Source organism: Triturus cristatus, chromosome 2_1 (assembly GCF_964204655.1).
Source record: "Triturus cristatus chromosome 2_1, aTriCri1.1, whole genome shotgun sequence".
Lineage (NCBI taxonomy): Eukaryota > Metazoa > Chordata > Amphibia > Caudata > Salamandridae > Triturus > Triturus cristatus.
In genome coordinates, this window is record NC_140581.1 from 808,704,010 (window position 1) to 808,730,767 (window position 26,758).

Sequence of the window (26,758 nt, forward strand, 5' to 3'; positions counted from 1 at the left end):
TATTTTAAGGCTATCTGTTCCCATAGGATAGAATGGGGAGTTTGCTTATGACATAGTATAAGCATAACTGCCCCTGGGAACCCGATAGGAAAATAAAGTTTAGTATGCCTGAACTCAGAATGTTAAATCACATCTTTTAGTGAGGGTGATTTTTACATTCTGTGTCTTAAAATACCACTTTTAGAAGGTAGGTATTTTCTTGCTTCGCCATCCAGTGTGCCTCTGCTAGGATGTGTATTGACAGTCTGGCTTTGGAGTCATAGGGGCTGGGGATGTGCAGTGGCTCCAGAGAGTCTGGATGAGTTAGCACTAGGGTGAATAGGCCTGGTCTGCATTTGGAGTGGTGGGAGGAGTAGCACCTGAATAGGGTTGTGCCTGCCTTTCACTATGATGACTCTGCTCCCCTGTGTTGTGTCTGGAGCCAGGGCTCTCACTGACAATGGAGGTTGTTGTGCACTTGCAAAGTGCCCCCCAGAACTGGTTTGGACTGGGCTCAGAGACCGGGCCAAGAAAGAAGAAAGGGATTTACTGTATAAAGAGAGGGGCCCAAACCCCAGACTTTTAGATCACTTCTAGGAAATCAAGAGGAACCTTTGCCAAGGAGAAGAGCTGGAGAAGCTGAGGAGGAACATTCCCCTGTGCTGTTTGCTGTCTGGGGTTGGTCTGCAGTGGCTACTTTTTGCCAAGGAAAGGAAAAAAAGGACTTTGCTGTATGCTGTGTCCCCTGCTTGAGGAAGATCTCCAAGGGCTTGAAGAAGAGCTTGCCTCCTGTTCTGAAGTCTCAGGAACACAAAGACTTCACCCTCAACTCCCCTGAACTTCCTTGCTGCGATTTCGACCTGCCAAGAGGTGTCTGTAGCTGTTCTGGGCCTCTGAAGGTTGTTCTGGCTGTTGGGAGCTGGAAAAGCAACGTAACATCAAGAAGTGTGACGCAACCGCACCTGTTTCTGATGCATCGCTGAAGAAATCGTTGCAGCGCCTGCCCGCAGCTCGAGAAATCACTGCATGCCGCATCGAGTGCACCAATCTCCGAAGTCCGAGATCAATGCACTGATTCCGACCCAAGGCTGCAAGAACCCACGCTTCATTCCAAATCATCACATCGAGGTGCCAGGTCTGTCCCATCGTTGGGGGACGCAGTAAGAAACCGACGCATCACCTCCCCACGCAGTAAGAAACTGGCGCATCACCTCCTCTCCGGTAAGGAACCGCCGCATCACCTCTCCTGCGCAGCAGTAAGGAACCGACCCATCACCTTACCCGGAGCAAGGAACTGACGCATCACCTTCCCTGAGTGTAAGGAACCAATGCATCACCTTCCCTGCGGCCCTTTTTGTTTGTGTGCGCGACGCATTCATGGTAATTTGTGTGAAAAGTGTTGCATCTGCAATTTGCTTTGAACTGAACTATTTCTACCATTTAAAAGTTATATTTTTATTACAGTATTGTGGATTTTTGTCTTTTGGTCTTGATTGGTTTAGATAAAGATTACTTTTTTTTATAAACTGGTGTGGTGTCCATTTGTAGTGTTTTCACTGTTTTACTGTATGTGTTCACAAATGCTTTACACACAGCCTCTGAGATAAGCCTGTCTGCTCATGACAAGCTACCAAGAAGGCGAGCAGGGGTTGTTTTAGACGTGTATCCCCCTTACCCTGACTAGAAGCAAGGGTCTCTATTTGGACAATAGGTACCTACCTCTGCCAACTAGAGGCCCCCATTTCTAACAGAGTAATGCAAGCCGAAAGTTAAAATGGCTCTGGCAAAGATCCAACAGGAATATGGAGCAAAATTAAAAAGTCAGTGGGCTCCTAAAAATAATTAGCTCATCGCCGAAATGTAAAGTGAATAAATGATGAAGGCAACACCGGGAAAAACCAAGGAGACTTTATTTATGCCTCAAGAACAGAATGAAGATTCTAATCACAACTCCCAATGAGTAAGAACCTGGAATGTCAGCAGTCATTAAATAGAAACAACTCTTACAACTACTCCTGTGCATCTTGCAGGGCTGGACTGGGAACAGAAACCGGCCCTGGCAAACTACTCGGTTGGCCCCCCTGGGAGGGGAGGTGGGGTGTGGCAGAGCTGTTTGGTAGGGCTGGTTTCAGACGATTTTGTTACAGGGGGACAATATTGCCGAACCTCGGTAAAAAAAACGGCCCCCACCCTGGCAGCCCACCGGGAAAACGCCCGGTGCCCGCCTCGGCCAGTCCAGCCCTGGCATCTTGTGACACAGCACGAGATGCACAGCCAATTCACATGTTCACACCAGTAGCACACATCATGAATTGATGCACTTCAATGTGTTCTCATGTGATGATGAAGGAAAAGCAGGCATTGTGAAAACGTAATTGCCTAGGATCACAAAATGTGGCCCAGTGGAAGCCGTATGATGCAAGGTTTCCTGGATTCACATTGTGCAATTCAGCCACTACATGGTTAGCCTTTTTTCTCTCGCACTTTACCTCATAGCTTAATGCTTTGTGTGTAATTCTTTGAGACACTAAAGCAGCACACTCTGTTAAATACATCCAGGCTATGCATGTGTCACGTGGACTAGTGACTGTGGTATTTGGGGAGGTTAATGTTTCAATGAAGAAACAAAATTGAAAAGCAGAGCACCCACCCTTCGTCAGTGCATTCAGACCATTTGCAAAACCTAGCTTAAAGTCTTTATTCACTACCATTTATTCCTGAATTAATTCAACCAACCACTCCCCCATCCATCCGTCTCTTCATTCATTGAGCCATGTAGCCAAATCTTCAATCCCCATTTATTCAATCAATGATTGAACAAAGCCCTATAGTGAAACAAATGTAAAACGCACAAATATTTGCAATTCTTTAAAAAAATATGGTGGTAGTCATGCTCACTGCGGTGGCTCAATACATGCGGAATAGGGGCTGGTTTGACTAAACTTACCTGGGCTGCTTTTGGTTTCCAGTCCAGCCCTATAAATAGGCTTGTGCTCTTAAGTACTCAGAGGTATCCTTCTTGGTAAAAGTACAGGTATTTCCCTGGTAGCATTGTGTGGGGGTTTAGGCTATTGCCAAACAAATTTCAGCTTTTAATGAAAGCATTGTTATCGACTTCATGTGCAAACTTGCACGCCTACATAGCACAATTTCTCTTTCCTTTCCCGCTCTTTCTGATGCTCTCTGTCATTCCGTTTGTGTTTGTCCTTCTGCGTGGCTGCGCGCCTGATGTCAGCTTGTCTGTTCATGTGCCACTTGGCTGCCTGCCTTGCAGTTTTGCTCGCCGATCTGCACTCAGGAAAGCCATCGAATCTGTCAGTCTGCCTGGCTATTTATCCCTCCTTCTCCCTACCCCTATGGCCAAACCCTTGCAGTTGACAAGAAAGGGGGATTATAAAGAAAAATACTTTCACATATATTGTGTCCTTTTTATAAGAAGAAAAATACAGGTAAATGGGCAGAACAATGAACGCACCTGCGCGCAAAGAATGACTTTCAATACTTACAGGCGATGAATTGCGTTGGTGGCACTGAAAATAAACAAACATGTTTTCAAAAGTGTATGAGCCCGTATTAGCCGAAGAGAGAGTTGGCAATGACACTCCTATCAATCATACGAATAAAATATTGTGTGTACTACTTATAAAATATGACGTTTAATCAATTTTCGTGCTTGTTAAGGATAATTTTACTGATTCTGTTTTCAGGGCCAATGACACAGGAATTTTTTCGTATAGAGACCACCTACCAGTGACCCAAATTGTCATCACCGATACAGACAGGCCAAATTCGGAAGCAGCTTATAAACTTGGACCTTTGCTTTGTTGGGGTGATAGTAAGTAATTGCATGAAACTCAACACTTCGCAAATTTCATATTTGAATGGCCCTTTTTTGTCATCGACTCTTCCAGTAAATTTGTCCCCAAAAACAAGTTTGGTATCTTCAATTATATTGTTTTATAAGGCTCCAAATAACTTGAAGAATGTTTCAACGTGCTGTATTAGGGGTGGCAAAATGCTATGTGGGGAATGGGAGTTTAATTTCTCTGCTTGCTGTTTAAATAGAAACAGATTTCTCGCTGAGGTACATTTCATTGTGTGTGAAAAATGACTATGCGATAACGCCCATTACCAGACACCCTTAGGTCATAGTGCATAAATATTGCAGAAGCCTCCCCTGAAAACAATACTACATTGTACAATCAGACCACAGATGAAAACAGAGCTGGAAACTTCCTTGAAGCACCCCCAGCAGCAGGCCACTAAGGTCGCTGTATTACCAGTGGGAGCCCGAAATATAGTCCTACTATTTTTAGGTCATGCATTCGAGATCTTTTGTATATACTTTAGTATATATTTATATGTGTATGTACTTTGTGGGCTCTGGAGATCAGCCCTAGGACTTGTCTGCTTCCGCTTAGGGACTTTTTTTCCTGTTCAACTGCCTCTATTTAACTGTCTTAACAAAAAAGGACCAGTAGAGGTCAGTAACGTACCAGAATTGCTTTCTGCAGAGAGACTTTCTTTTTTTAATTTTTCTGGCAACGGCTTCTATTTAACTTTCCTGATAGAAAACGACCAGCAGAGGTCAGTAAAATACCAGAATCACTTTAGCACTCTGTAGATTCCAGTCCATAAAAATTGTCATCCACGAGCACCCGTAGACAATATATTTTTTTTAAAATCTTGTCATTTTAGTGACATGACCACCGAAGTCCCTGATTTTATATTAAAAACAGAGCTTTGGACTATACCATTTCCCGCTGAAAGACAATATTTCTCTACATGTGTTCCCATACCTGGTGTGTCATGCAGTTTGGTGGTTACTTTCCACCATGTTAAAGAACAGTAGATGTTTCAGCACCCAGGCTAATGTGCTGCATAGCTAAAGACATATAAGGTCCCAAAGGCAAGACCGATTGCTTTACAAATGCTTGTTTGGCTGTGGCGCCAAATTAACGCTTTTTTTGTAGTTAAAACTTTATTTGCAGTTTTATTAAACAAGGCGATAGAACACAGAGCAGGTCATCAGATATTCATGCAAAGTGGCATGTAGGTTGTATAAAATCCATAATGAATTTTCAGGAAAATCTCCAGCAAAATAGAAAGAGTTTCTAGCAGAGTAAGGAAGTCAAAATGTTCTAGCTCACCCCCAGAATCAAGGAGTTCTCATACACAAATCTGCATAGAAAATGAGCAAAACCACAGTTTCAGCATGGTGTGATCCTACGTATATTTCCTTTTGACAAAACAAAGAAATCCACGTAATAACATTACACGTTAGCATTATTCCCATTTTGCAATAAAACATTGAGCAGCATCAGCAACAGATTGTCATAGGAAGTTCAACTAAATGCAGCATTTTTAAAACATACACCAGCCAGCAACAGTACAGTGGAAGACAGGAAAGACATTGCTTTGTTTCAAATTCTTAGCACTGCGAAGTTCATTTACAATACATGCACAAATTCAAAAATACACTTTACTATCAGCTTGTCTCTTTTTTTTCCGCGGAGCTTGTCAGGAGAGAAAAAAATAGCAGGGGAATGGGATGGGAGGGGGAAGAGCAGAAGTGGAATGAGCAACATCAGACAAGATCCATATTAACTAAAATGGATCATGTATGAAAATGTGGGATGACTAAACTACATTATTAAACACAATTCTGTACATCAAATTGCAACAGTTTTAACTATAATCATTTAATTTTGATATCTCAATTAAACCTAACATAAAAATCATTATTTATTCACAAACATTATTCTTGTCCAAAATGCTACCACAAGTGTAACATATATTCTGACACATAGTCAACATCGAATCTCCAGAACACTTAGTCAAGATCTCAGAGGATACCAAATGTCCTTTGTGTTGGCAAAGCTGGGGAGTAGAGCGATATAGGACTCAGAGTTGTGGCATGTCGAGAGATCAGCGAGCCAATTGTTCATTTGAGAGGGTCTGCCACGTCCTCATGTCATGGCAACTCATTTCTCAAAAAAACATTAATATACATTGCCAAAATGTCTGTACCTGACAGCACGTTCATGCCAGATGCAAGAAATTCGCATCTGCAACTCGGCAGCATCAACAGATTTTTACTTAATCCGAATATAACCGTGCTGGAGCGGTATGAGGCTGCAGTATAATATGCCTGAAGTGTATCTTTGAGATGATCAAACAAGGTTGATTATTTGTTGAGATATCTTGTTTTGCCTACTGCAATAAAGTTTCTATTCTTCTGTTATATCAAGTTCAAATTTGCTTTCAACAAGCGCTATTTCAGGTGGCAGATCTACGCAATAATAGAGGCTCGTAATAAAGTTATAATGGTTATGGCTAGACATTCTTAGCATAAGTGATTTATATTTGGCAAGTTCATCTGGCATAGTGTTATAAATTTGGCCCAATGAGGGGTATATGCTTGATAAGTCAAAGTATCCATGGTCGTGGCTGTAGACCCATTTCAGAATTCTGAGAAGGTAAAAAACTTGTTCTTGTGGAATAGATCACCAGTTCTGCCCACCTGCTTATGTTTTAAATATTTAATGCCACCTTTTTCAGTAGTCACTATCACTCTGGGAGTATCAGCCAGTGGGATTAAGGGTAAATACTTCTGTACTATCCCAGTAATTGACCTGATGCTGTCCCATGCCCATATAGTACACTGCGCAATCTGTATTTCTCTAGATGGTCTGCGTGCCTTCTGAAACAGGGCCCTTTTCTTAAGTAAGCTTCAGTTGATGCCAAGATATTCTGGATTGTCACCCGACATTGCAAGCCTCATCATTAGTGTACCGAGTTGGTAAAAAAATAAACTTTTAAGGGGAATGAGGAACTTTTGGAACAGATATAGGAATATAGGTAAGAGCAGCATCTTCATTCAACCTATGCTACAAATTAGTGTTAGTGGAAGTCTAATTCACCTCTCCAGCAGTTCAGCAGTATTTGCCAAGCATTTCCCCCAAGTCTCTTGCATCACTATCTTCATCTATGAGGGATGGTGTATGCTCAGGTAGCACATTGGTTTTAATTGTCATTTGATTAACCATTTTATTGGTATTGCACTAGTTATCATGGTTAGGGACTGTTAGAAATGGGGGTCTCTAGTTGGCAGAGGTAGGTACCTTTGTCCAAATAGGAACCCTTGCTTCTAGTCAGGGTAAGGGGGATACTCTCCTAAAATAACCCCTGCTCACCCCCTTGGTAGCTTGGCACGAGCAGGCAGGCTTATCTCAGAGGCAGTGTGTAAAGCATTTGTGAACACATACAGTGATACAGTGAAAACACTACAAATGGACACCACTCCAGTTTAGAAAAATAAGTAATCTTTATCTAAACCAAAACAAGACCAAACAACAAAAATCCACAATTCAGTATTAAAAATAAGGCTTTCAAATGGTAGAAATAGTTCAGTTCAATGCAAGTTCTAAATGCAGCACTTTTCCCACAAAGTACCTTAGATGCGTCACGCAAAACAAACAAAAGGGGTCGCAGGGAAGGTGATACGTCAGTTCCTTGCTTCCGGGAGGCAATGCATCTGTTCCTTACTGCTGGCAGGGAAGGCGATGCGTCTGTTCCTTACCAGAGAGGAGGGGATGTGTCTGTTTCTTACTGCGTTCTTGTTACAATGTGACAAGATGGCGCCTCAATCCGGTGCGATGCAACAAAATGGGGGCTTGATGCGATGCGATGGTCCGGTACGATGGGTGATCTTTTGCAGCTGCACGGCAGGTGCTGCAACGTTTTTCTCGGTGATGCATTGGGACCCGGTGTGGTTGCGGCGCTTTTCTTCCTGGTTGCTCGGCAAGGCTTTGGAACCAAGTGCGGATGTGGCACACTTCTTCCCCGTGGCTCGGCGATGAGTCGGGAATCAGTGCAGATGCGACAAGCTTCTTCCTCATTGCATCGTTCTTCCACCTCCCAGCGACAAACAGTCCCTAGAGATCCTAAACAACAGCAGGCACCTCTTTGCAGGTTAGAATTCCCAGCAATGAAATTCAGGGGAGCAGGTGGTGAAGTCTTTGTGTCCCTGAGACTTCACAACAGGAGGCAAGCTCAGTTTCAAGCCCTTGGAGATCTTCCTCAAGATGATTAAGCAAACAGGAAAGTCATTTTTTCCTTTCCGTGGCAGCAATCAGCCACTGCAGGCCAACCCCATACAGCAAACAGCACAGGGGCAGTATTCCTCCTCAGCTTCTTCGGCTTATCTCCTTGGCAAAAGTTTCTATTGATTCCCAGAAGTGATCTAAAAGTCTGGGGCCTAGGCCCCTCTTTTTATACACCAAAATCCTTTGTTCTCTGAAGGCAGAGAGTGTCTGTACCCAGCTAAACCCAGTTCTGTGAGGCACTTTTTAAGTGCACAACAACCTCCTTTGTCAGAGTGACCCTGGCTGCAGACACACCACAGGGGGTGGAGCTGTCATTTTGGAAGGCAGGCACAGCCCATTCAGCCCAACCTGACTTATCAGACTTCTGGAGCCACTGCCCTGCTTCAGCTCCTGTCATTCAAAAGCCACACTTGCAATCAACAAACCAGCAGAGGCACACTGGATGGTTAGGCAAGAAAATACCTACTTTCTAAAAGTGGTATTTTCAAACACAGAATGCGAAAATCATCCTCACTAAAAGATGCATTTTACATTCTTGGTTCAGGCATACTAAACTTCATTTTCATATCTTGTTCCTTGGGTCAGTTATGTTTATAAGATGTTATAAACACACTGCCCATTCTTGCCTATGGAAACAGATAGCCTTGTAATAGTGAAAAACGAAATTGGCAGTATTTCACTATCAGGACATGCCACACACATCAGGGCATGTCCTACCTTTCACATACAATGCACCCTGCCCACAGGAGTACCTTGGGCCTACCTTAGGGGTGACACACATGTAGAAAGGAAAGGTTCAGGGACTGTCAAGTGTGTGCACTTGCCAAGTCGACATGGCAGTCCCAGACTGCACACAGGCTCTGTAATGGTAGGCCTGAGCCACATTTTATAAGCTGCTTCTGTGGTTGGCACAATCAGTGCTGCAGGTCCACCAGCAGCATTTGATTACCAGACCTAGGGCACACACAGTGCACTATACTAGGGTCTAACAAGTAAATCAAATATGCCAATCATGGAATCACTAATCCATAACAACAATTAACAAAAGGGAGCACATGCACTTTGGCACTGAACAGCAGTGGCAAGCTGCCCAAATCGACCAGCAAAAACACAGGAGGCAACAGCAAAAAATGGAAGGGAGACCCACGCCAATGGTGCCAAGTCTAACAGGGACATTATACCTGACTCAGACTAACTAGGTCAGACCATTTTCCAAATGTAATAATTTGTTTGAATTTGTTGAAATATAGGTGACCCTTTCTAATGATGACTTCCTTCCAGGTAATCAGTAGCAAGCAGAATACCTGATCTAGGGTACTAGTAGATTCCCTAAAGCCAGCTTGTAGGTGAGACAGTATGTTTGTTATCCTCAACCCAAATTTTTAGGTGCATCAGGATCAATTGGCTGAAGACTTTATGAGCCATATCTATAAGGTTGATAGGTCTGAAATTGGAGGGGTCGCATTTGTCCCCTTTTTTAGAAACCGGGATAATTTCGGCATCCTTCCAAATAACTTAAGATATACCCTCCTTGTGTTATTGCATTAAAAGTGAAGTGAAGTATAGGACACCATATGGTGGGTTCTGAAAGATAAAGATCCCCCAGTATCTTATCTAAACCTGGAGCTTTACCCTTTCCCAGGCTGTTGATTGCCTTTACAGTTTCTTGTAGAGTAAAGGAGACTACTTCTTCTGCAACTGACTCTAGGTTCAAACTTTTGTTGCTGCCATCAATAGCATAAAACTTTGTAAAGTGCTCCTCCCAAACAAGTCGTTGGATACAAAAAATCCTCTTTTATTACTGTGTGCAGTGCCCCTTTGATCAATAAGTGCCAAAACAGTTTGCTATTTTTCTTTCTTGATGCTTCTGCCAAAGTGTGCCAATTTACTTCCTCCCAGTTCTTCTTAACCTCTGTCTGGGCCTTGTTGTAGACTCTTCTGTCCGCTATCTGGGCACTGCTCCCACCCTTTACTGCTGCAACTAAGGCAGACTTTGCCTGTTTGCAGTTCCCATTAAACCAGGGCATATCCCTGCGTCTAGGGGTCGTGCTTAATGTTTGTCTTAAGAATTGGCTCTTAATAGCCTTAAGAAGATGTAACAAAATTGACCTAATGGTTAAATCATCGCATCCCAGATTGCTCAGTTTTTGCAGGGCAAACGATACCTCAGCATATATATTAGGTAGAGTTCTCGTCTGAGACTATGTGGTTTCATTTGATCCTTCTGTCATCAGTTGTGGTGACTATGGGGGAAACCATTCTGTCAAAACTATTTGGCAAAGAAGGAGTGTTGGCTAATCCCAAGACCAATGCATTATGGTCACTGCCATGCCATGGTATAATGGTCATATCAATTACATTATGCCATAGGTCTAGATCGAACATTATGTGTTCAATCCTACTTCTAACATTTGCCCTCTTAAATACGAAGGTAGCTTCAAAGTCAGATTGCATCTGCCCGTTACAGGCATGTATTCCATGAGTTAGGGTAAGAGATAGAACTTGTTCTCCCACCTCCATGCATCTCTTAAGTGGGGGTGCCTGCAGTTTCTTAATACCCCTTGCTAGTTCTTCCTCTTGTACTAGGTCCTGGACAAAGGCCGAAGGCTTGTATGTGACACTGAAATCTCCAGCGACAAAAAAGGTTTTCCCTCTGTCTGCATTATCTAGGAAGTTTGTCTAAAGTGCTATTGTGGTGGATTCCTTTTTCTTGAAACTGTTATATATGTTTATTAATCTTATGGTGAACTCCCCTTTTGTGGATATAAGATTGATGCCTAATATATCATCTGACTCAATGTTTAGTCTACTGACTTGTCCTGACCCAAATGAGTAGTCCTCCAGATGGTCAATCTGCTGGTGAGGGTCTAGTTTGAATGCTGAAGTTGGTGTACCCTACCTTAAAAATTGGTTCTATAGACCATGTTTACTAAAACATGCGTATATGGCAATCACATATTAAGTTGACCCATTTAGAATCCAACAGTTTAGTTCTTAGCCCTGAGTGTTCCACAAAATAATTTTTCGTTGGTCTTTGGGATTAGGAATTGCCTGTAACAGGGGGCCCACAACAGGCTCTTGTATACCTAGATTTGAATCATGATCCAGATGAACACAGCCTTGAGATGGAATAATTTGTATATTAAGCATGGCATTAGCCCTAAGGAATCTAATCCTCTGGGAGTATCTTGGTAATTCTTTGACTGGATTCCTTTTACTTTCAGTACTACCCCTTATGACTATGAGTCCATCTAAGCTGTTAAGATCAGTAAAGGGCTGGAACCTATTGTTAGTTGTTGGTATGAGGGTATGGTGGCTCTGATGCTGGATCTGGGTGATGCAACAGGGTCTTGGTATAATTACGCAAGATTGCACGAGATGCCTGTAGAAGCACCCCAGGGGCACAATATTAATCCGGTGGTCAATGCCCCCATACAAGCTTCTCCCCATACTTAATCAATTGTTTGAGCAAGATCAGGAGACCTGCAGTTGACCACAATGCAATCCCCCTGGATGCTTTTTCTCAAGGGGCCTATCCATCCAACTCTTATAACAAATAGGATGTCATAATAACTTGAATTAGAGAAATCTCTGTTGCGTGATAGCCAGTGGCAAACTTTGTTTTTCAGTTGACTCAAGGACTTAGTTTTTTTATTGTGGGTAGATGGGGAGCATTAGTTAAAATTGCCACAAAAGGGCAGCACTCAGGTGGTAAATCAAGTTTCTCCTGTTTTGGAGATCCATAAGTGTTATAATCTGCTTGGGGGTCTGCCTCTGTGTTAGATCGATCTTCTCTTCTACTGCTGATTTGCTTAACACAGGCCTCAATTCCCCGTGGCCATTACAAAAATGGGGTAACACATGGTAAAAAGGACCTGGGTGAATAGCTGATACCAAAAACAATGGTCCTTGACCAATGATCAATCTATCTGAGACAATATGCTTCGCTTAGTTAATTTGTTTAACTACTCCTGAGCCCAAAAAACACAGAATTTTGTTTAAGAACAATGGCTCGCAATATTCAATAAATCGTTCATACTGAAAAAGAACAACATCCAAAACACTGTGAAATAATATACATGCGTTTATTTTGGCAATTTTTAGTATTAGGACAGAACGAGGTTGCTCCAAAGAGAAACGTGCATTAAGGGAAGGTGATAAAGGAGTGAGTGAATGAGACAAGAAATGAAAGATACATAGTAGTCAGAATATTCAATCAATTTTAGGCAATGTGGATCGGTTGTGATTCACCGTCCAGAATCCAAGAAACCTGGTCACATTCATTAAATACAAAATTCTTAGTATATTTCAAACATAGACCCCGTTGATGGTCTTGCACGGAGAGATGAATATGTGTCCCAGGTAGTTAAAGGTGGGCGTCGACGTTTCGACCCGTCTTGTTGGCCTTAGGGATATTTAAGCCTTGGCCTTGCGGGTCTTCATCAGGACCAAAGAGGGGGCAACCTGACTGGAAGGTGGTCTTAACTGAAACACCTAATTGATTTTAAATCACAGGAAAAAATCCCGGATACCAATAAATGGAGGCCTTGATGTCACAGGTCAATTAGTTCGTTCGCATCGGGAAACCGTTAGCGATGTGTCTGACGTTATTCAGAACTTCGTACTGTTAGCGATGTATCTGCCGGTTATTCAGGATTATTCGCCGAGGTGTAGGAATTAATCAAGGCAGGCAAACACAGAAAATGTGCAGAGTCACGGAGCGTCTGTCTCCGTTCGCGCCTCAGTGCAAAGTGAGCTCGACTGCGGCTTAGTACGGGTCTATGTTTGAAATATACTAAGAATTTTGTATTTAATGAATGTGACCAGGTTTCTTGGATTCTGGACGGTGAATCACAACCGATCCGATTATCACCTTCCCTTAATGCACGTTTCTCTTTGGAGCAACCTTGTTCTGTCCTAATACTAAAAATTGCCAAAATAAACGCATGTATATTATTTCACAGTGTTTTGGATGTTGTTCTTTTTCAGTATGAACGATTTATTGAATATTGCGAGCCATTGTTCTTAAACAAAATTCTGTGGTTTTTGGGCTCAGGAGTAGTTAAACAAATTAACTAAGCGAAGCATATTGTCTCAGATAGATTGATCATTGGTCAAGGACCATTGTTTTTGGTATCATCAATTCCCCGTGGGCCTGTTGATTTGACAACCTCAACTCTGGATACACTGCTATAGGCTCCATGCCCCCTGGTCCTGGGATGAAGTCCCTAACGCGTTTAGTCACATGGGAAATAGTGGGGGCAGATTTGCACAGCTGGGTCTGAGATTGTGTCTTTGATCTAATTGCCTCTTGGTCACCTGCATTAGTGCTACAGCTTCCCAAGTCTGGCCTCATGGGGAAATCAGACTTCCTAATATTATCTGCAGTGCTCTGAAATGTTATCACAGCGTCCTCTAGATCACTAAGTCTCTGCAAGAGCGGAGAGAGGTTAGCAAACAAAACTGATTCAATTTTGCGAAAAAGTGTGTCCAGATTCAGCTTAGTGTAGGATCAGAGTCATTTTTGAGGTTGACAAACTGAGTCTTGTCTGTGCAGGTTGCCAGTGGTAGGTTTCCTTTGCCCCCCCTACAGTGGCATATGTTTGGGGTCAGCTTTGATTTAGTGCATGTCATTTGGTAAGGACCGCTATGTTTTCTTTAGGTTTCCTCTTTGTTGGAGTCCCATTTGCAGTTCTTGACAAAAGATTGGGAGAAGTAGCAGCATTTTGGACTTTTATCAGGGCCTCAGTAGCAACCCCCTCTCAATGGTACAGGTCATTTTGCGCAGCTGCATGGACTTGAGAGGGATTAATATCTGCATGTGATAAGTGAATTTCTCCTCTATCCATTGAAGAGTCATTATCTAGGACTCTTGCGGCATGCACAAAGAAAGAGTCAAAAGTGGTGCCATGGGGTCTCTTGGGGAGCCATCTTTATCCCTGTGGTCTTCCTTTTTAACATCTTTTGAGTGGATGTTAGTTCAATATCAGTTTCAAATAGGTTATCAATAGATTGAGATGGATGCACCTACCACACTAGTTGAGGGAGCAACCAAAGGAATCGGATGATTTCAGCCACGTCCAAGCAGAAGAGCTCCAGCAGTGTACACAAAACGTCTCCACCACTGGATGAGAAACAAGCAGTGAACCTGATGGTCACCGCAAGAGTGCATAAGCTGGTGGTTCCATCCTTCCTCTCTAAAACCCAAATCTTGATAGCCTCAATCCAAATATTCCTTTGCAGGCTGTTTTACGTACAGCAACACAATGTAGATTCTAAGCGAAGTTCTTTACCGGAGTTGGTGAACCAAGAAGGGGGCCCAGCCCTGCCTCCTCCAGTCTCTGATGAGTGCAGGAGTGATGAATTGATAAGAGCATGAAACTGATGCCCATAGACCCTCCTTCTGGGGCGGTGTGTTCTGGGACAGGGAGTCCCTTGCTGCCGATGGGCTGCAGCTACTAGTGTCAGGCGTTCCTCTACTTATTTTGACCAAGGTTGACAATTGCCCAATAACAGTAATCAGATTCACTGTCATCACCTATAACAAAACAAACTCCTCTCTCTCATCCCACATTGAGCCCAAACTTCTCAATGACATCTCCCAAATTAAATTCATGAGACTTAGAACAACATTGGAATGATTTGCCACTGCATTCTCAAGGGAGAGATAGCAAGAGTAGGCAATATAATACCAAAAACGTGCACTACCTCATACTAAATTCAGTGATATAGAACTTAAGAACTTGAGATAATTACAGTTTTATGTAATGTATTACACACCGACGGATATGGTGCATACTTGAAGAACTTCTGCAATTTGACAGTCTTATAACTATAGATCGATTTTACTGGCCCACACATTTGTAGCATCAGCAAAAATCCTTGAGTATAAAATCACTCGATCGACATGTATTTAAGTTTGTTCCCTGCAAATCAAATTGATAAATCATATCCAGCCCAAAAGCTTTCAATCAGAATGGCAAAGTGGTCATTAAACATTACCACGAATTGGGGCATTCTTAACATTATTTTAGATTATTGATGAGCTGCTCCTCTTTCAGATCGAGTGTCCTTAACATTTTGCAGCTGTTTTAGTGAGTTTTCAAAGCATTTTCTGTGCTTCCTTCGGATCTGTGAAGAGTGGAGGCTTACCTTTTAGTTGAAACCTGTGCCTAGACAGATATAGCATTGCATAGAGAACTTCAAGGTCTTGAAGTTGCATTTTAGCTGGTACAAACTTGCTTCTCACTTCTGCATTGAATGCATACCATTTGGGAAAAATGAGAGAGATGTGCCATCATAATTAATGACTTTTCTGTCTCTTGCAAATTTCAGTATTTGATGCTGGTCTTTATGCTTAAGATACACAGATGATGGACTGAAGACCTAGGTTAGATCCAGGTCTTTCCTGGACTGGAAACAAGCACCCCAGGACCGGTTTCAAGCATCGCCCCTCATTAGCCAGGCTAGCTTGAATCCAGAAATGGGTTGAAACCACTGTTCTTTTGGTCACCATGCCACCCCAGTTTAGACCCAGCCATATGCAAATCAGCCTTGACGACCCTGTGCCTCATGGGAACAGTCCAGCCCGAACTGCCAAACAGGTCCTCCCTGGTCTGGAAACAAGCACCCTGGTATCAGGGAATCACCCCTCATCAGCCAGGCTAGCTTGAATCCAGTGACACAGTGAGCCCGGGACCCATGTCTGGGCATACCCGGCACACTTGGGGCAAGAATGCAAAAGACACACAGATGTTTGATGGAATGTCGAGCAAATCAAACTTTCTCCCCCGGTCAAGAGATCTGGGTGAAATCCACCATTCTTTTGGTCACCATGCCACCCCAGTTTAGACCAAGCCATATGCAAATCAGCCTTGACCCTGTGCCTTATGGGAACAGTCCAGCCCGAACTGCCAAACCAGGTCCTCCCTGGGCTGGAAACAAGCACGCTGGGACTGGTTTCAGGGCTTAATCCCCCATCAGCCAGTCTAGCTTGAATCTAGTGACACAGTAAGCCCAGGACCCATGTCTGGGCATAACCAGTGCACTTAGGGTGAGAAAGCAAAAAACAAACAGATGATGGATGGAATGTAGAGCAAATCAAACATTCACCCCCAGTCAAGAGATCTGGATATACTCCATTGTTCTTTTGTTTACCATGAAACCCCAGTTTAGACCCAGCCATATGCAACTCAGTCTTGACCCTGTGCCTCATGGAAACAGTACAGCCCGAAATACCATGTCAGGTCCTCCTTGGTCTGGAAACAAGCACCCTGGGACCGATTTTGTGGCTTCATTCCTCATCAGCCAGGCTCCACATCTGGGCATACCCTGCGCGCTTAGGCCGAGAAAGCAAAAGACACACAGATCATGAATGGAATGCAGAGCAAATCAAACAATCACCCCCAGTCAAAAGATCTGGGTAATATCCAGTGTTCTTTTGCTCACCATGCCACACCAGTTTAGACCCAGCCATATGCAAATCAGTCTTCACCATGTTCCTCATGGGAACAGTCCAGCCCAACCTGCCAAGCCAGGTCCTCCATGCACCGGTACAAAGTATCCTGGGACCTGTTTCGGGGTATAAAGAACAATGATGGATTCAACCCAGATCTGTGACTGGGGGTGAGGGTCTGAAAAGTTTCAGTGCTCCGTTCATCATCTTCTTGTGTTTGGTCTTTATGCTTAAGCCAGTTTGAAATATTATGGCAAAGTGGGGTTTCGAGAACTCATCTTGGCCCTAATTTACAGAATGTACTGTGTGAACAATGTACCACATATGGCGCTGAGATGTTCTCTTTGCCAGATATGTTGTGTGGTAGATGTTCTACATAGTTCCCAAAGTAAACCATCACTGTTGGTTCCAGTATACTGGCTATACACAGGTTACTTCTTTTTGATTGTGAGTTCTTTTTGCAGCTTAGCTAGCACAGCTGCATCATCAGACATGGCATTCTGCCATGTCTAGACTTGTCTCTTGTTTGTCTAACAGATCTTTCATATTATCAAGGCACTTTGTACGCCACGCAGTTTTAAAATCTGTAGTAACCAGGCTGCCATTCATCTCTAGTAGCAGTTCCTTCACATCAACTGTATCACTAGATTCTGCTCCCCTCACACTCAGTCCTGCATCATCCTCTCAATCTGTCATGTGTGGGCCTCTATGTCCCTCAAAATGTAGCCTTTCCTGCTTGGTATCAGCTTTCCCACACTGGTATTTTAGAGTGGTAAATTGTTGTACATTAGTCTAAATTAGCCAATGAATTTATGCCCACAATGCCCAATATTACCAGTCAGAGCAACCAACATGATTTTTAATACAGAAGTTTGATACAGAAGTTTTATATTATTTATTTATACATCATACGCTGTGCTGGTCTGGATTTCCCACCTGAGAAGATAATGATCACCTACCACAGTTTCATGGCAGTGTGCTCGGCAGCACTGCCACTGCAGTCCTGGCCTTCAGGTGGGGCTGTTAAAAGGCACTAGGCCACATAGCCCACAGCAAATGAGCAGGTTGTATGTGTCAATAAGTATGTTTAAGGATATCAATTCAGAGGATTATGGTTCTAGCCGATGGAGCAAATTTAGTGCACGACTATCTTGTTCAGCGCCTTCGTCACCCCCTCGCATTAACACTTAGGGCACAATGGGTGTTAGTGCCTGCTTTGCAGCCCTCTGGGCACTTTGGTATTACAGAAGAGACTGCAGATGCTTGTGCAACCCTTTCCGTAATACAGATAGCACTGGTGCATTTATAGCGCAAGCACTATTGCCTGAGGAAAATTCCTTTTCCTCTGTGCCCGTTCTGTATGATAGATGCCGGCATAGAGGCAAATAAGCTGTCAGGAGGTGCAATGACAGTGTGCCACCTAAAAGGTGTCAAACTATCAGTGCACCCCCTGATGGCAGCCATTTGGAGGGGGAAAGGGGTCATATGGAGCCCTCAGACATCCCCTTGCAGGCAGGTGCAGTCACTCACGCAACCCGCCTGCAAGAGGATCTCTCTCTACTCTTAAAAGTTCAGGCAGTTGCCACCTGCACAGTGAAACATGTAACGAATGTTTCAAAGCTTCTCTGCTTTTCACTTGAATGTGATGCCCCCAGGGCAGCGTGAGTTTGCGGCTGCCCTGGGGCAACATATTTAATGTAATATGGTTCCCTTTCCCTGTTTGAGCCCGGCAGATCTGTGTTAAGGTGTGCAGCAGTGGTGCAAACGGGGAATGTGCACACTATTCATAATATGACCCCTGGTGTGGAGAACATTATACTATTTGCCTCCACAGACAAGGTTACCTGATTTTTGCACAACATAATAACCAGTGCAGGAAATTCAATTGGAAGAAGGCTATCCATTCACATGATGTTTCATGAGTGTCAAGGTAGCAGTGTTTTAATTTATTACAATGCTTTTCCAGCGATATGGATGGTTTGCTCTGGATGGGCACAAGATCCCAAATGTAACATGAATTAGGAAACATAAAACAATATATCAAAGACACAAAATGAAACCACAGGATAATATGCCTGGGATTACACAGACCACACTATGCAACAAATATGTGATCTATGTGAATAATCACACAACTAATGACAATTTTTTTTCAATATATAATGCACTGTATGTAGGAAAGGGCTACTTTTAACTCAACCATGACCATGGAAGATTGACAGCCAACCAACAAACAGTGCCACTGTAGAGAGTCAGGATGCCCAGACAGTAATAATGGAAATGTCAGCTTTATTAAGTACATCAGTATATGGGAGATGTCCCATCCACAAAGGCTGCCAACTGGTAACTGACCTGCATCATTACACAGTCTCTCAACCTTCTCAGAGCTGAGTTCCATGTTCTATAGTTCTATATTCCTAAGCTATTACCATACAATTTCTAAGCTATTACCATGCTAAGATACTACATACCTTCTCCCTAAGAAGTGCCACAACAACCCAATTTATACATTTGTCTTAATATATACAGAAAGAAATTACAAAGATAATAACATACAGGATCACGGCATACACAACATGACAAGTAATATATATTCCACACATATTCTTTAGTAAACACATTATGCAAAATTGATACAAGTAAAATTCCCTCAGCCATAGATAGGTCAGGACTATCATGTTGCTCTTTGTCAGGACTTTTGTGACCCACCAAACCTGAAGAAATAAAAGCTATACTACCTAAATTCCAAATGCAATTGTCATCCAACTTAACTGCAATATGAAATAACTTTACAACCATGAATGGAGTCGAAAACGTACCCTCACAGTATCTCCCAACGTTATCTTTGTTACAGAGGCAGCATGTCTTACATCAAAATTGATTTTTCTTGTTTTGTTCTTCCTACCTTTTCACCTGTGAGTTTGCCCACATTCTTGCGAATTCATTCAACTAGGAAACATCACAGTATTGGGTTTTCTGCTCCTGAACAAAATTTGAATGGCATTCTGTTTGTGGTATAATGAGGTGTAAGCCTATACAGTTTCACCCTCTCCACAATCAGACTTCTGATCCTTGTTCTGAGACTAAGCTATCTGAATGGGCTCTTTCAAAACTCTGTTAAATCACTCTATCACACCGTTCATCTCGGGATGATAGAGAGCGCATATTTTTTTGATTGATTAACTCTTCCATTTCCTTTAATACCAGTTGCACACCGTTATCTGTTAGTGTACATGCAGGTAGCCCTTCTCTAACCAAAAAGTAATCTAGAAATTAAACAACTTTAGATGTGTCTTTATATTGTGTGATACATATCTTGGGCTACCTCGAAAACATGTCCATTAAGACAAGAACATAGTACTGACCCAACTTGCTCGCAACAGGTCTTGGAACGTCAAACGCACTTTCCTACCAGAACCTCACTGACTTTCCTCTCATGACTATCCGTTGTCCGGATCTTACACAGTTTGTCACTGGAGACACACACCATACAATCTCTAACCACCCTTTCATCTTGCATATCTATTACCGGCCACCAAAAGTACAACCTGATCCTTATTTTGGTCTTTGAAATACTTTGGTGACCCTGATGTCACAAATAAATGAGTTTTTCCCTGAGCTTGCGGGGAAGTACTAACTTTGTACCGCTCTAAAGGAGATTATCACTAACCAACTTTTCATCTCTTACATTCCAGTATTTCTGGACTTCTTCACCTGCATTGTTCTTTCCCAGACCTGCCTAATAACTTCTTGTAAGACGACATCATTAGTTAACAAACCTTTCCATTCTTCTTTACCAACAACACCCTCTGTGATTCCACACACAGTAAAATTTTCCTCCATTCTTTCTTCTTTTCTAGTTTGTTCAGACACTCACCAGGACAGGCAGTCGGCCACTCTATTCTCTGTCCCTGAAATGTATTCAACCCTAAAATTGAAATCCTGCAGGGCAACCACCCACGTACATATTCTTGACATCACATCCAATTATTTTAGAATCACATCTTTCAGGGATTTATGGTCAGACCTAATATACACAGTGCTTCCATCTCAACGACTGAGTAGTGGTTCTCAGGTCCAACTACCACCCTTGATAAAAACATAATAGTGTCTTTATTTTCCCCTTTGATCTGTTTTAGGCCTGCCCCTAATCCCTTCACACTTGCATCAGTGTTGAGGATAGGGTTGCCCCTTAGTATCAAAGCTTTGCAATGATGCAGCATTGCTCCAAGCCCTTTTAAGGTCACAAAACTCAAAGTTATATTGAGAGGACCACGCAAATGTAACTCCTCTCTTTAGGAGTTGTCTCAAAGTGTTGGTATGACTAGAAAATCCTAGGTTAGATCTATTGTAATATTTGGCTATCCCTAGGAAGGTCACCAAGTCATCCCTGCACTTAGAAGTTGGGAGATTGTCAATAGTTCTCACAAGCTGGTCCTTGGGTTTAAATCCTTAGCCAGTTTATGCCATTGATATTCAATCTCTGTAAGATTAAACTCAAGATTAAACTAAGATTACATTTACACTTATTATGCCTTAGCATAAGAGATCTTTTTTTACACTCTTCCAGAACTTGTTTCACTCTGCAACCATGTTCCTACTGAGAACAGCCATACACCAACACATCCTCATGATGGATCGTAACTCCAGCTACCCCCTAAAATGTCCTCCATGGTTCTCTGAAATACAGAGGCATCTGAATTCAATCCAAGTGGTAGTCTCACATATTTGAAGGATCTAAAGAGAGTTATTAAAGAAGTTAAATCGGTGGACTGACTATCTAACTTTATATGGTGGTATGCACCCCTGAGATCTAACATGGAAAACATTATACCTCCATCACGTAGGGCCTGCATCTCGGATATTTTAGGGAGTGGAAACCTATCTACTACCACATTCCTGTTAAGTCCTCGTTAGTCTACCCAGATCCTTACCTCTCCAGAATACTTTGCTTACTAGCACTACTGGGGCATGACATTGGATCGCTTTTGCCTCTAACATGATTCCCTCCCTCTGCAACTTGTCAAGTTCAGAGCACTTAGATTCCCTTAGAGCCAAAAGCACAAGCTACTGGTATGGTATCATCCTTAAGTATAGTTTTGTGAGAGAAGCTAGTGAGACATCCTAACATGTCACTGAAAGCTCCTTAAACTCATCACACCAACTCCCCACAATATTATTACCATCCTTACTCAATGTGCTCACATCAACCTCATGCTCCTCTTTTGGCTTCACCTCTTTGTCTGGTATTATCTCCTTTAACGCAATGCTACGTTCACATTTGGCTCTAGTATGATGTTAAGATCTCAGTGGTGAAACCAGCATATAATACTGTCCCCTTTACATGAGACATACATTTTTCCTGCAGCCAAATGTCCTGATTAATCAAGGTCACCCAAGAAATTCCCCAGCAATTTTATGGGTTGGCCACCATAAGCTAAATGTTTGTTTTCTGGCTTGAAAATCTTAACTTTACACTTTAACTTTTCTGAATAAAACTCTATTGGGATTAGAGAAATCGTTGCCCTTGAATCGAATATCATCTGAATGGACTGACCCTTGACCTTATCACTGGGGTCTCTACCCTTGTTTTGTTTTGCTTGAAATATAGCTTCACCACACTGCAGATTACTATAATCACAGTCACAATCATATTCTACCTCCACCCTTCTCCCACTTTTGTTGTTTTGCAGGGTCCTGCAGCATTTGGCGAGGTGCCCCGTTTTACCACAACTGCAACACTTTACAGAAAAAGGCAGGACATGGCTAGATGGCTACTGTTTCCAGATCTAAAGCACTTCCCCTTGAATGTTTTCTTTGAACTAGAAACAGAGGCACACTCTGAGTGCTTACCATGTGTTTTGTTTATGCTCTTTACTTTCTCTGTGGGCTCTGTGATGTATCCTTTTTTATGACTTCTACGCCAAAACCTTGTCTAACTTTGGACCATCTTTCTGCTTGTACACATCTTTGATTTTCTCAATACTGCAACCCAACTTGAACTGGTTACAAATAAGTTCTTCTAGGTCACCTGCAAACTTTCACGTATCGCCTAACTTATGCTGGTCAGTGACATAAGATTCAACAGACTCTTGTAGCTTTTGGACTCTTTTACCAAAGTGATAGCAATCTAAAATCGTGCTCACCTTCGGCAGATAATGTTTATCTAATTTACTTAGACACACCTCAAAATCATTTAAATCTTCACATTCACTCCTTTCTAGGTTAAGTAAGTGTTTGAATACCTCCTGGCCTACACATCCTAAACAGTGTAGTAACAACAAAGCTTTCTTTCCCGCACTCAATGCCACAAACTCGGGCGTAATGTAAGAAAACCTTCTTCCACTTTGAACATTTGATAGTTGGATTCCCAGGGAAAACAAGAAAAAGTGAGATGGAGTGATGTTTTGCATACTTACAATATCAAAGTACCGCAGCATAGTAATCCAGACTCAAAATGGTTTTGGTCACAATGAAAACCACACAAAGCAATAAAAAAATTGAACATGCGATGTAGACAAATTATACATGTGTAAAAGATAATGGTTTTCCCCAATACGCTTAATCAGGGTTCCTAAAATAATACTTTGAAAGTTAGTCTGCAAATCACCAGAGAGCAGATGTGCGACTCACACCCAAAAACTATACTTCTCCAGCAGTGTGTGATTCACACCCGAGAGTGACGTTGGTGTGCGACTTGATTCCCGAAAATGCCGGTGTGCGACTACCAACAGAGATTCCCCTGAAATATCAAACATAAAATGCCACAAAACACAACCCCTCTAACCTACTCACTGACTCTCAATTTAAACAAAATGTCAAGTAACTCAGTGCTCTGTAAGGACAGCGCACCGTCTGCCTAAAATATGGGGTTCTCACTATGTGGTTCTCTGTCAGACACTGTCTTTTTTCCTTTCCAGCTAACTTTAAGTTAAACGCCCTCCAACTATGCAGTTAAAGGCAGTAAGTGTACCTGTTACTGAGGGTAAATTCTGAACCAATCTGGATGTGGCAAGCAATACTCAGAAAGTGTGCCCGTCACTGAGGTTGAGTTGAAAACATCCTGACGTGACAAGCAGTAATTTAAAAAGTGTGCCTGTCACTGAGGAGATCTTCTTGACATAGCACGCAAGGGTCAGTATATTGGTGCTCCACTTTCTGCGACTTCACTGGATCACATGAGTCAATAAACACAGCATGCACCATGTTTTATTTACTTTCTGCCATGAAACGAGCCACTGTCATGACAACCTCCTCATCAGGGAGTCAGCAGCTTTCCGTCAAATGACACGCACACAGACACAACATATCAGCATTCCCCAACCAACGAGATTGCAGATGAGAGGAGCCACATCAATGCATTCCTCAGTGACACGGGGCACAGGAGTGAAGCACGAGGCGGTGGCGGCAGAACAACTGCACAGGATCGGGGAGCTATCATGCGCGAGAGCCGGTAAGAGATATCAACCACTCAAAATAGGCAATGCGAAAGTTCATCAGAGCATGGAAGGCGCTACAGTACCCAATGTAGGAAACCACATGTCGGGACGTCTGCTCTTCCTATGCAACCACAAGCTAAGTTGAAGCCACTGAATAACTGGGTCGGACCACCTTTTCCACTCAATGGGCCACAGTCACAGAAATAATGGCTGGTTGGTTCCTCTTTTTTCACCTCTGCATGCCTCTCTCTTCTTTAGTAGAATCTTCTTTGCAAATGAGGGGTTCACAGCATGATTGTCACCATTGTAGAGGAGTAGGACACCCAGACAGTAATAATGTAAATGGTCAGCTTTATTAAATACATCAGTATATGGGAGATGTCCCATCCACAAAGGCTGACAACAGATAACTGACCTGTATCATTCCATAATCTCTCAACCTTCTCAGAACTGAGGGGCCTATTTACAAGGGAAGTGGCAGAGTGAGGCGTTAGCCTTCCTGGCTTAACGCCTCTCTCCGACACTAAAGAAACGCAGGGCTCCACGATATTTATAGGAATATGGTGCAGTGCCTGCGTTTCCTCCTGCGCTGGTGCTACACTTAGCAGCCTAGCGCCAATGCAGGCACCCTCGCACCATAGTGCAAGGGTGTCTGTGTGCAGAGGATGATTGTTTATGTACCGTAAGGTCCCTTTCCTGCACATAAACAATCTTGAAATGCTGTTTTGTAACTTCTATGTGTGGTGATTAATGCAGCACCCTAGAAGTTGCAAAATGGCAGTTCTAAAAACTGATTGTTTATGTGCAGGCCTTCCTGTCCATAAACAATCATTGGGCTTTTGCTGTTTCCATGTGTGCTGCACAGCACAGCACACATGAAAACAGCAAAAACAAGTAGAAATTAAACATTTCTCCTCGTTGCGCCATGGTAAGACAAGGTTTTCCCTGGTCATAATTCTGGCACTGCCTCCTGTTTACACGTTCCTTGTAAATAGGGTGCAGCGTCAGAATCAATGAGTGTTACGGTGGAACGCCTACTGAAACACCCATTGCCCTCCCCTTTTCACGCTAAGTATACTGTGAAAGGCGGCTTTATTTAAGTGTTTTAACGCTGCCTTTAAATAAGGCAGAGCCCCTATAGCCACAGGAACATGGTAGAAAGTGGCATTCCCTTGAGGATAGCGGCTTGTAAGTATGCCCCTGAGTTCCATGTTCTATAATTCTACATTCCTAAGCTATTACCATACTATTCCTAAAGTATTACCATGATAAGACAACAGCCAACTTTTTCAGGCCCCTTACAAGACATATTTTGGAGCCATGTTTGAAGCACCTTTCCATTTATTACCTATTATTAACTAAATGAAACCCTTGTGATACCGACAATATTGAATTATTGATAATCTTATCGAAATTGTCACAAATGAAAACAATTCAGTGGTCAAATTTCTGGCTTCCAGCATCTAAATTACACCAAAAGAGAGCAGTGAGCACATATTCATGAACTCATTTCGTTTCCCAATTAAATCTAGATTAGTTTTTGTCTTACAACAGCAATTAAGGGCAACTTGACAGATGTTTAGTGCATGCATACATAATATTGACCCTTTAATTGCTGAGGCGTGTCCACCCCAGTGCTCAGCCCATTTTGTGATGTTTAGGACACTTTGCCCTTAGGCTGTTTTTTTTGCACAACTGCTATCAAGGCCAATTGTTGATCGTTTTTTTGCCAACATCCTGCAAATACTAAAGATACCCAGGATTTGTGAATTCCCCCTGAAGGGACCATGAAAATAGCTAAAATATAGCATTTGTTGGGAATGAGAATGGGAACAAATGATGTGCAAGTAAGTGTATCTTTTGTTTCTTGTAAAAAATACCACTGTTCTTTCATTTCACTAAGAGGTAGTTAATTTTGCTCATTTTTTGTGGTTTCAAATTACTTACTGTGTGTGATGAAAACAGGTGTGAAACCCATAGAGATTCTGGAAAGCAATACATTTCTGAAAAATAGACAACATTTGAATTTAGGAAAGGGTCATTTGGGTAGATCCCTGAACATTACCCCTAAATAATTGTAAAGCTAAAAAATTAAGGAAAATAATTAAAAACAATAGCAATTGGTGACAACCTTTTCAATCCGTGGAAGTCACACTAGGTTTCTGAAATGCATGGGTTTAGAAGGCTTCCCTGTGTGGTGGCCGAAATGAAATACCAAAGCTCCCCCTGTTGCTGATGACTACATGTCACCTTTTGAGGCCTCTTGTGTTGTGAACGTTTGGGTGAGCAACAGAAGTGGGGCAGTTTTATTAGGAGAAGTGTAGGAAAGCTGGACGATCGGAATATTGTGAATTCCAAATATTGCAGATGATTAGGTCAGAGTAATATGAGGAAAGAGTGTGTTTTTAGGAAACGTTTGTAGGGCATTGTACATATGAACAAGTTGCGAGATACATGCAAGGCACACAATCTTGGACTGGCCAGGGTGTCTAGCTTTTAGACGTTTTTCTATTTAGCAGGTTTCCCTAGGTGGTGGCCTAGCACAGGCCCGAATAGTGCAGCCACTCAGCTTGTCAAGTAAATGGACATTTGGAATTACCGCCACTGTGCCAGTCCACGTGGCAATACTTCCCTCTAAACAATCTATTTCCCTCTTGCATACCATGTAGATGGGGATTCTCAGTGTCCCAGGTGCGCAGGGAGGCTATTGGTTCTTTAGAGGTGGGAGATATTGCCAACACCAGGGCCGTCTTCCCACACCCCATATTTTCTTTTCC

At 42.6% G+C, this 26,758-nt stretch overlaps 1 protein-coding gene across 2 annotated transcripts in view; it reads left to right on the forward strand.

The window, feature by feature from the left end:
• CNTNAP4 (contactin associated protein family member 4) overlaps positions 1 to 26,758 on the forward strand; it is a 1,754,782-nt gene that overhangs the window by 1,538,596 nt on the left and 189,428 nt on the right. For both annotated transcript variants that reach the window (XM_085632834.1, XM_085632836.1), the window contains exon 15: positions 3,687 to 3,814. In XM_085632834.1, the coding sequence (XP_085488960.1) occupies positions 3,687 to 3,814 (128 nt within the window). The remainder of the gene's footprint in view (positions 1 to 3,686; positions 3,815 to 26,758) is intronic.